Below are 10637 nucleotides of genomic sequence, written 5' to 3' on the forward strand. Positions count from 1 at the left end.
GCCCCAGTCCCACCCAGGCTCTCTGGCAGGCGCCAGATTCCCCCACGCCCAGCAGCAGGTGCCTCCAAACCATGGTGCTTTGGGGGTACCAGTCGCAGAGGCTTGTCTCATAAGGAAAGCAGCAAGAGACCGCCAATGACAGCCGTCTCCCATCCCCTGATGCGTGAAGATGGGGGGTGGGTCATGTGGGACCCCAAACCTGGCTCTGCAATGTCTCTGACATGCCATTCCAATTTCTGAAAATCTCCAAGATGTTCCAAACAATATGCAGTTGATTTAATTTTAAAAATTAAAAAAAACTAAAGTAAATTAAGTTGAGGAATGCTGGGTGGAGGCGGGGGAGGGGGAGGGTGTCGTGGACTAAAGCCAGAGAAGAGAGTCTTAGGAAAACATGAGTGTTTCACTCCCCTGGGTGGATTTGTGGGTGGAGAGGGTCAAACTATTCCCCCCTGGTCGACATGTGTAGGAGCCCAGGTGCTGATCCCGCCCCTGCCCTGTCTTGTCACGGGTCCTGAGACCCAGGGCTTCTCTCCGAGCCTGGGGTGCAGCCAGGGAGGTAGAAGACCCGGGCACGAGGCTGCTCTCCTTTCTCGTTTGGTTCACACACACCCCGAGCAGCACTGCCCCACATAATTACATAGACTGCGCATCACTCAAGATGCTCATCGTGCTTCTGACACATTTCGGGCTGGGAGCCATCATCCCCACCTCCCCTGGGCTCAGGGGCCTGGCCCGTGACTCACAGGCCTCCACCTCTCCCAGGTGAGACCGCTCCTCAAATAGAGGTCCAGCTTTGGTGAACTTGGGAATTGCTCTTGGGAGGACCCTTCACCCCTCCTGGGCATGGACACTCCTCCAGCCCAAGGCTCCAAATCAGCTCCAGGTTCGAACGCACCCCGCACACCCCTGCACCCATGCCCATGCCCACACGGCACCACTCTCCCCGGGGAGTCGCCCGCATCCCATGGCTGCCCTCCCTCCTGCTGAGGCCCTGCACCCAGCCCGGCCGACCGATGATTTAAGGCCTCCTGGCCTCTCTCCATACCTGCTGCCCTCCCTTGGTTCGGCCAGGGGCATCCAACTGCTGTCTTGTGCTTGAGCAGGGAGACGGGGGTGCCCGAGAGCTGCCTGCCTTCCTTGCCTGAGGAGTTTGCTCATTAACTTGAGTTACTCTCATGTTGGCCTTCCTGGCAGCGAGGGGAAAAGCAAGGCCGGTTTCCAGAGCTCTTTCCAGCTGGTGGCCCCATCTCTAAGGGAGCGTGAGTGTGGCCCAGGCCTCCTCCCACCTGCTTCTGTGGCCCCTCCTCACCCCTCCGGGATCCCAATCAGGCCTCCCCACAGGGTGGAGGGCAGCCTCCCACCTCACTTCCTGGGCTCGAGCTAGCTCGGGCAAACGGGAACCAGCTGTTTGGCCAAGGGTTGAGATGACCCAGTGGGGAACGGAGGGTGGGCAAAGGGGCAGGAGGTGTCTCCCCCCATAGCACATCCTTCTGCTCTCCTGCCACCGGCAAGGGGACGCCAGGGCCACCGCACTCACTGAGGTCCCAGCTTTCCAAATAGAATGGAGTTAACGGGAGGCCTGTAGGGTTGGCAGGTGGGGTGGGGGGTGGTCTTTCAGGATTTGGGGAGGCTGATGCCCCAGTGAGAACGCTCTCAATGACCAGAAGTCGTCACTGAGGATTCTGCCCTTGGATCAAGAATCTTCTCCCATGACACCCTTGCTGGTCCCAGTGCTGTCCGTGAAGGAGAGTTTGACCACCGTGCTCAGGCTGCAGGGTCACCCGCAGGAGGGCTCTGCGCCGGGGAGAATCTCATTAAGCCTTCTAAGCAAATAAATTTATTTGCCTTCTAAGCAAATAAAAGGCATCCCTGGGGGAAAAAAAAAATCGAAGCCAGATCAAAATGACTTCAGGAACTTGGTTACTCCGGGTGCAAGGATTTTGCCCTAATTATTCCGATGACTGTCTCCTTCCACGGGGCTTTTTCAGGGACCAAGGCGTGCCTTCCCCAACGCCCCCTGCCTCCTGCCCTAACACACAGTAATCTCATTACCTTGAGCCAAGTGTCTCACAAGCTTTGCCTGTTTACCTTTCACAACAACTGGATGACTGACGGGGGTGCTCGTTTTGCATACATTTTGCCTAAAAGGAGACCGAAGCTCTGAGAAATCAAGAGCCGCGGTGAGGGCCACACTGTCAGGAGCAGGCAAAGCCAGGACTCAGCTGGTGCGAGAGCTGCAGGGCCCTCCTCCCAGGACCCAACCTGATCACGGGATGGGAGAAAGAGGAAACTTCTAGTAACAAAGGGCTTTCCCCCAGAACCCGACTATGCATTGGTCAGGCACGCACCAGGCCAGGACATCTGGGCTCCATGCATCTGCTCAGCGAGGACTGTTGGCCTACTATGTGCCAGGGTCCTGAAGGAGAGTGGCAGAGGCCCTCAGCCCACACCCACTGTTAGTGGCCCCAGGCCAGTGGCACTTGCCATATGCTGACTTAGACGTACATTTAAGCATCGCCGACACCAGCGTCTTCAAATTGTTCTGGGATAGATCCTTTGTCCTGTGGACTTCTGGGTTAAGGCCAATTAAACTGCTGCCAGGTAGGGCTTATTCCCTATAAATCAGTGGGAATGTGGTCACACGAATTTTAAATATCAGATTAAAATCAAATTAGTGGGAAAATTTGGAACAAATTGCCTTCAAGTACAGTCAATGAGCCTATTTTTAAAATGTTGCCGCACCAGGCAAAATAGTGAAGCGAACACATTTCCTAACAGCGAGTAGACACCGTGCTGGGAGTGATTTGTCATGCTTAGTCACTGTAATTGCTCTAGCAAAACTGAGGAATCAAATAAAACGTGTTTGCAAATTGTAAATCACTCCGGGAGGCTACTTCAGACGGGTCCAAACCTGACATCGAAGGTCACAGCACCTCTCTGGGGGCAGGCAGACACCTCTGATGCCACCTTGCTCTCCGGGCAGGGGTTATGCCGCACGTCCAGTCGAGACCATTGCCCAACGGACCCGAGAGAAGGGCCGCCATAATCAGCCGAGTTTCCTCACCAGCACGATGTCCTGGAGGGCACCGGGAGAGCGCTCCGGTTGGCTCGGGAGGGAGGTGGGGGGTGCTCCCTGAGGCCTCCGTGGCTGGGCAAGAAAGGGACAAAGGCTGCTCAGGGAGGAGAGGCTTTCTTTCTGGTGAGAGGCTGGCGGCTACTGGCCAAGGCGCAGAAATACCATCAGATGTAGAAGGCTTGGGACAGGCTGTGATGGCTTCCTTGAGGCCCTGTCTGGATCACTGGGTGACATGCCCTGGCCCTAGGCCACCGGGTTGGGCCACTGGTGATCCTGTCCTCGGTCCCTCAATATTGACTTTGCCGGTCATCCTGGAGTGGGGACAAGAGGAGAGATACAAAGAAACCGTCTTTGAGGTTTAGACCTTCACAGCAGAAACGCCGTGATCCCGGCTGCCCATATGTCTGAGCAGCTTTGGCAAGCTTGGGGCATCCTGCACTGCCCGTCCCCAGCCCTCTCTTCTCTTCCAGAAAGCCCGCCTCCTCCTGTCCACCCTCCCTATGGAGCTGACCATCTCCTGGGGCCTGGCTAGCCCCTGCTTCTGGTGCTAAACTAATCACACGGAGGTGTTGAGGATTATCTAGAACCAGATAGATTACCTTTCTTAGGCCTTTCGTTGCTCCCATAATGGTGAACCCTGGTCCCTCGAGCCCCTCGGGAGGACCTCAGGCCAACCCAGTGGACCCTTGTGTGGAAAGGAGGGAATGAGGATGTTTCTTAAGCAAGGAGAGAGGGGAGTTGCAGAGAGAGCCATGCATTCAGACACATGTGTTGAAGGCCTGCCGTAGGCCAGACGCAGGCCAAATTCAGCAGGAAGCCAAGAAAGGCAGGATCCCAGGCAAGTTCATGTCATTTGGCTCCAGGAGTTCATGGTGACCTTGGGGAGAACAGTTTCCAGACAGGGTGAGGGTGAAGGTGGAGGGTGGGGACAGGGAAGATGAAGGTCAGAAAGTGGCGCTCTGGGTACATAAAAAGCACAAAGGATGTTTAAAAAAAAACACTTTCTATCCCACCTTGATCGCTATAAGAAAACTATGTATCTTTCAGCTGGCCTCAGGTGGGCCTCCAACCATGGTCTGAAGAATGGGGATAAGGAAGGGTCTAAAATAAAATAAAATAAAATAAAATAAATAAAAAAGTAAAATAAAATAAAGTAAAATAAACAGGACTACTTCCATTCCCTAAAAAAAATAAAAGGGTCCTACTTCTTGGCTCTGCCCAGAGAGGGCTTCAGAGCAATAGCAGATCCTTTTCCTGTAGTCTTTGTCCAGCCCCTGGGGGCCCCTGAGGGTAGCCAGGTAGTGTGAACCCCCGTGCCCTGTTCCCCTAGCAATCATGTCTGCTTCTGAGAGCCCAGCTGGCCTCCTTGCCCTGAGCGCCCACCCACTCTGCAGTCAAAGGGGGACCTCTAGGGTTCAGGCCCCATGGGGTGCCAACACCATCTTCTGCTGTTCCCTGGCAAGGGCGGTGGGCTTGGGCACGGCGAAGGAAGAGAAAGGGGATCTTTGGAAGGTATCGCGTAGGGAGGCCTGTTCCTAGTGGGTGGGGCCAGAAGGCTAGAAAAATAATAAATAAAAACAAAAGTGAAGGGAAGCAAAGCTCTTGGGTGCCAGAATGGGGCTGGCTGAGGCTGTGACTGCATGAGTAATGGGTTCCACATTTGTCTGGCTCCATCTGCAGTGACCGGGATTCAGGATGCACAGTGGGCCCTGCAGGAGGCTGGCGGGGAGAGCCCAGCTGTAGCCAGATCTAGGCATCCCCCTGAGATGGCCCCATCCCCGGCTGGCCACAGCAAGGCTGAAGCATTGGTGCGAGCTCACGCTCCTGCATCGCAGCTTCCCCCCCTGCCCCCGCCTGCAGCTCCTGGGTCCCTGCCGGCCTACACAGATTGTTCGCGTTATTAATGCCGTTTTCCCAGAGATTCCATCTGGCTTTTTAATTGCTCTGGGATGGGGCTAGGATGCTTTGATAGTGAATTGGTATCTTTCCTATGTCTCTGCTTACGTCAAATGCTCCATGCACAGAGAGGGGCTGGGGGAGGGGAGAAGTGGGGGGGAGGCATCAAGAGAAGAGAGATAGTATCATCTTTCACAGAGACAAGAAAGATCTTTCAAAGGTGCTGGTGGTTTAATTCTATTTAAGGAAAAGACGAGAAAGGCCTTCCCCACCCGCCAATATAGGAAATAAACAGATGGGACAGAGCCACCGTCCAGGCAAGGACCCTACCCCGTGTCTGCAGAAGGGCTGTGGGTGCCTGGAAGGACAGGCCTCACGGATGAGCAAGGTCAGGGTTTCTGCTCTCCCTTGACTGGCTTCCCTTTCTCTCCCCACTGCCCTCTCTCCTCCCATGAAATCAGCAGCTTCTGGAGGAGGCCTGGCAGGTTCCTGCCTGGGAAGGAGGGGGCGGGAGACCTGGGAGGGGCAGACACTCCTCACCAGTCCCAGTGGCTCATCACAGGTGTCAGGGCCAAACCCCATGTTCACAAATTCCCAGGAGATCCAGGAGATAAGGGTGACATCGTGACGGTGCTAAACCATCAGGAGGCATCTGGCAGCAAAGGAGAACCTCCCTCTCTCCCTTTTACCTTTGCTTCTTCCCTGGAGGCTGGCTCCTCTGAGCAGCGCTGATCTCAGGGGCCACCAGGCTCAGGTGGCCCACCAAGGGGGCGAGGTCCCTGCTACCTCTCCTGAGAGAGTACAAGGCAGAGGCATCCAGGCATGTTGGACTGGGTCCATGACCAGGTCTTGGACCAGACCGCTGCCTCCAGGAATCCTTCCCTGGTGGCGTCTAGACACACTTTGAGCTTCCCTTTATTGCACTTGTCACCCTTAAAATACATCTTGGGACCACAAGACTGTGAGCTACGGAGAGTAGGAGCCAAGTCTGTTTGTCTCCAGCTGAGTGACCCATCCTTGGCACAGGCCCTGGCACCCAGTAGACTTCCAATAAATACTTGGGGTGTGTTCAGTGCCAGGCTCTTGGAGTGGTTCTTCACAAAGGCTGCAGTCAGGAGGGGAACCATGGGGGCCCTGCAGGAAGCAGTGGGTGGCAAGGAGCAGCTCTTCCCCGGGGGCCCCTCTGGCCAGGCACAGAGCACATGCCGGGTAGGTTCGCCCCACACTGCCCCCTCCCCTTGGCCAATTGCTCTGTCCCCTGGGGGCCCCTGCTGGCCCCATACCTTCCCTAGGGTTGGCTTTGGTTGGATCTGTCTTGTCCCCAACAAAGTCTGCCCTGGACCTCAGGGTCTACAGTAGGAGGGGTGCCCCTTTGTAGGCTGACAGCTTTGAAAGAGGAAACCCGGGAGATGAGGCAGTGGGAGGGGAGAGGGAGGAGGGCAGGCAGGAGGGGTGGCCCTCCCCTGCTCATCCTGGGATCTGTTCTGGGGGCAAAGGGGGAGGCTGAGGTTTGGCCCCCTCAAACAAGAAAAACTGGAATTAGCACTGAACTCAGAGAGGGTTTGCTGGGGCCTAGCAAGCCGTGGCCTGCCCTAGGCCTTAGGCAGGCAGTGGGGCTCTGCCTCTTTGGTTCCCAGGGCGGTGGGGCAGGCAGCTGCCTCCACACTGGGCTCGTGGCCTTTCCTCGGCCAAGAGCGGCCATGGGCAAGGAGGCAGCAAGACACAGGACAGAGAGGGCGGGGGCCGGGGCGGGAAGGGGGCAAGGTACCCCTGTTAACCACACGGGGCAGGAAAAACTAAAGTTTTCAGAGTTGAAAAGGAGTGTGTAATTTCTTGAAACTGTCCCAGCCCACATTGGCATCCGTGGTAAGCTGCTCCAGTGAATCCTCCGGGGGTGAAAATAGAAGGTAAAGAGTGTCTGCCTTTTACCCTCAGCGAGAGTAAACTCTGAAAGCCCAGCCAGCCTCCTGTGCTACTTCCTGCCAGGCCTGATTCTATCAGGCGTGAGTGTGGGCCCCTCTGGTTGGCTATCACTGCTGCTGAGGGGTTGCCGGGGTGCCTGTCCTCCTAGGGCAGTCGTCTGAGTGGGGACGTGGTCCAGGGTGGGCACAGTGGGGAGAGTGCGTACTGGTGATGGCTCCTTGCCAGGTGGTATGGGTCAAGGACCACATACTCAATGCGGGTCCCCTTCCGGGGGGCTGGCTGGGGCAGGGCAGGCATGGAAGGTGGGGCGGAGGGGTGCTCGGCCTTCAGGCTGCCCTTCGGGGCCCTGCTGGGGTAGGCTACAGCCATACAACCCAGAGCAAGTGGGGAGGGGCAGAGAGGCCTCCTGCTTGAGGCCTCCCCCTGCCCTCCCAGGGTCCTGCTGGTGGGGAAGGCAGGACGGGTATGAGCAAGGCTTCTACAGAGCTAGAGCTGTGAGTGATCTAGAAGCAAACGTGGCCGAAGGGCCCCCGGAGCCTGGAGCCACCAGCCAGACCTGTTCAAGTCCCAGAGAGCCCGTGGCAAGGTCAGGCAGAGGGGTCCTTCTCTGAGTGCCTCTGTTCCTCTCAGGGGCCCAGGAGAGGCCACACCAAGGCCCTGTGAACCCCCCTCAAACTCGCCCCCTGGGAGACTCTCGCCTCAGGCTTTGGGCTTTCTCAGCTTGGAGCCTGCCCTCCTTCTGCCGTTTATTTGCCTTGGTTGGGAGAAGTCACCCCCTTAATGTAAAGAGGGGCTCAGGATGGGAGAGCTAATGAAAGTCAGGATCTCAGCCAGAGAATACGCAGTGATTATTTACAAATGTGACCTGGCCCACAGAAAACATTGGAAGTAGCTTTTCTGGTTTTAAAAAGACACCAAAATTTACTTTGATATGTTTATATTATAGATATAATACATAAAACATCTAGCATGAAACTCTACGTTCTCCCCAAAGGAGAGAACCAAGCTGTCCTTCCCTGCTCCCAGCCCCAGCAATCTATGCATGCTGGCTGGAGGCCGCCTCCCTTCCAGACCAGGAGCCAGGGCCTCTGGGGGGACAGGCCTGTGGGCGGCCCAGGCCGGAGGGCACCGAGGCCCACAGCCCCCCCACCCCCCAGGGAAAGAGGAAGCCCACCTCACCTCTTTGGTTCCCCTGGGAGCAAAAGCAATCCCCCAAAACCAAAAGGAAAGAGAGCCGCAGACCCTCCCTGCAGCTGCTGACAAAGAGTCTCATTTTGGCAAGTATCTGAGCAAAACCAAAACAAAACAAAAACCAAATAAAATGGTGGTTTAACATAGACGTGCACATTCACATTGCACAAGGCACCGCTGGGACAGAGAGGCCAGATACAAGTGTTGATATCGGCTGATAAAGCAAAATATTTGGAAAGCTTCTCATAACTTCGGTCCCTCTGGGATGGACAGATTGTGCTTCATGTTTGTAGGGCAATGCTGGCAACATACAGTACAAGGCTGATGGTCCCAGGGTCCCTTCACCCCCCCCCCCCCCACCCTGGACCAGAGCTCTAGGTGTCCCTGCGCCACCAGGCTGCCACTCCCATGAACACATGTCCGGAGAACTAATCCCTGTCCTAGCTTTCTGGTCTGACTGGGGGCAGGGGGCTCCCACCGGTCACCCAGTGACCCCCATCTAAGTGCCTCCCTGTTGCAGGCTGGGAGATTAGAAGCAAGGAACTAGGGACCCTCCACCTTCGTGTAGAACTGGGGGAACAACCTTCCAAGTCCCTGTATTTCCTCCCTTCCAAGGACAGGCGCTGGAGGAGCGGCTAGGGCTGGCTTGTCAGGATCTCTGCTCCCTGAACCTTCCTCCTGCCGTGGGCCTGCACATTGCCTTCTCTCCTGGGGGCCTGCAGCCTCAGAAATGAGGCAGGAACCCTCCAGATAAAATGACAAGGCACATATTTGCTCCCCCTACTCGGTAGGAATCGGAGCGGTGAGTTTGCGTTTCCAAGGCACAAGGTTATTCCTTAATACTAGAGTTGCCGGGGTTCCCGGCTCAGCCCCACAGCACTTCTCCTCTCCTGCAGGGAGAAACCATCGCCTGACCCCTCATCTTAGACGCACCGAATCTGGCGCGGAGGAAGGCAAGGGGCGCGCGCGGTAGGCCAGCCTTTCTGGCCGCACCGGAATCTCCTAGTCCCGGCTTGCGCCGCTGGGCCAGTCTTGAGATCCGGAGACCCGAAACCATTCCCTGGGTCGCAGCCGGCGGCCGGCCCAGGGCGGTCCCGCCGCCCCGCGCCTCACGCGCAGTTGCCCATGGCCTTGACCAGGGAGCTCTCGGGCAGCTGGCGGAAGATACCCCGCAGCGTGTCCAGTTCGCGGCTCAGCTGTTCCACCCGCTTGCGCAGACGGTCATTGTCACTGGTCAGCTCCAGCACCTTCTGCTGTGTCTCCACGTTGCGCTGCTTGGCCTTGTCCCGGCTCTTGCGCACGGCGATGTTGTTGCGCTCGCGCCGCACCCGGTACTCGTTGCTGTTCTTGTCCACCGACTTCTTGACTTTGCCCGCGCCGCCGCCGCCCGCGCGGAGGTCGGGGTGCGCAGCGGCTAGCCCCTTGAGCGCGCCGCCAGGGCCTGGCAAGCCAGCGGGGCCGAGAGCCGGCGCTGGGTGAGGGCTGGGCACGGGCGTGGGCGGCGGCGTGGGGTGGCCGGGCTGCAGGTGCATGGTGGTCTGGCCGCAGTGCGCGATCTGGAACTGCAGGTGCGGGGCGGCCAGGTGCGCGGGCGGCGGGTGCGGGTGCGGGTGCGGCGGGGGCGGCGGCGGCGGCGGCTGGTAGGGGAAGAGGCCGGCCAGCGCCAGCTGCTTCGCCTCGTCCTCCTCGCGCGGCTCCTGCTTGATCACCAGCGGCCGCAGCGCCGGCGCCCCGACGCGCTCGTACAGGGGCTCCAGCCTGCCGTCCAGGTAGCCGGCCGCCGCGCAGCCGTAGCCAGGAGGGGGCCCGTGCGCCCCTCCGGGCATCACGGCGCCGCCGGGGCCCCCGGGGGCGCCCGTGTAGTCAAAGTCGCCGCCGCCGGCTCCTGCGGGGGCCGCGGCCGCCTTGGCCTTCTCCTGCTGCCGGCTGTGCTGGAACAGGTCGGCCAGGAACTCGTCGTTGAAGGCGGCCGGGTCGATGTAGGCGCTGATGTCGATGGACGTCTCGTGTTCGCAGATGCCGCCCAGCGGCTCCGGGGCGGCAGGTGGGGCGGGGGGTTGCGCGGAGCCCGCGCCCCGGGGAAAGCCGAAGGCGGCGCTGCTGGGCGCGTGCGGGGGACTCTGGAGGTGGCTGCTCATCGGGGGCCGCGGCTCCGCCTCGTAGAAGTCGGCCGACTCCATGGGGGAGCTACAGTCCTCCCGGCATGGCGAGCCTCGGCGGCCTCCAGCCTGCGCGGGGTGCCAATGCTGCCACCGCCCACCCGGAGCCCCAACTCCCTCGCGCCCGCGCAGCTCCAGGTCGCGAATGGCCAGGCCCGCGCGGGCCCAGCATTTATACCGGGGGCGTCGCCCTTTAGAGTCCGACGGCGGAGCGGCGCCTCCTGGGTCTTAGCGCCTGCCTTCCGGAGGGGGTGGTGAGTGGGGCCGGAGCGCGGCGCGGGCCGGGAGAGGCCCCGGCGCAACGCCCACTAACCCCCTGCCCCGCCAGCCGGACCCGGACGCGCGCGCGATGCCCCACCCTGGGCCGAGCTGTCGCCCCCGCACACACGTGG

The 10637-nt window shown here is 58.9% G+C and overlaps 1 protein-coding gene across 1 annotated transcript; it reads right to left on the minus strand.

Moving 5' to 3' along the window:
• Positions 1 to 7815: 7815 nt before the first annotated feature.
• CEBPA (CCAAT enhancer binding protein alpha) lies at positions 7816 to 10406 on the minus strand. Its single transcript, XM_006747516.3, has one exon. It carries the CDS (start codon positions 10264 to 10266, stop codon positions 9196 to 9198), a length of 1071 nt encoding a protein of 356 aa, XP_006747579.2. The 5' UTR covers positions 10267 to 10406; the 3' UTR covers positions 7816 to 9195.
• Positions 10407 to 10637: the final 231 nt, after the last annotated feature.

Source organism: Leptonychotes weddellii, chromosome 16 (genome assembly GCF_054177405.1).
Source record: "Leptonychotes weddellii isolate Sample4059 chromosome 16, ASM5417740v2, whole genome shotgun sequence".
NCBI lineage: Eukaryota > Metazoa > Chordata > Mammalia > Carnivora > Phocidae > Leptonychotes > Leptonychotes weddellii.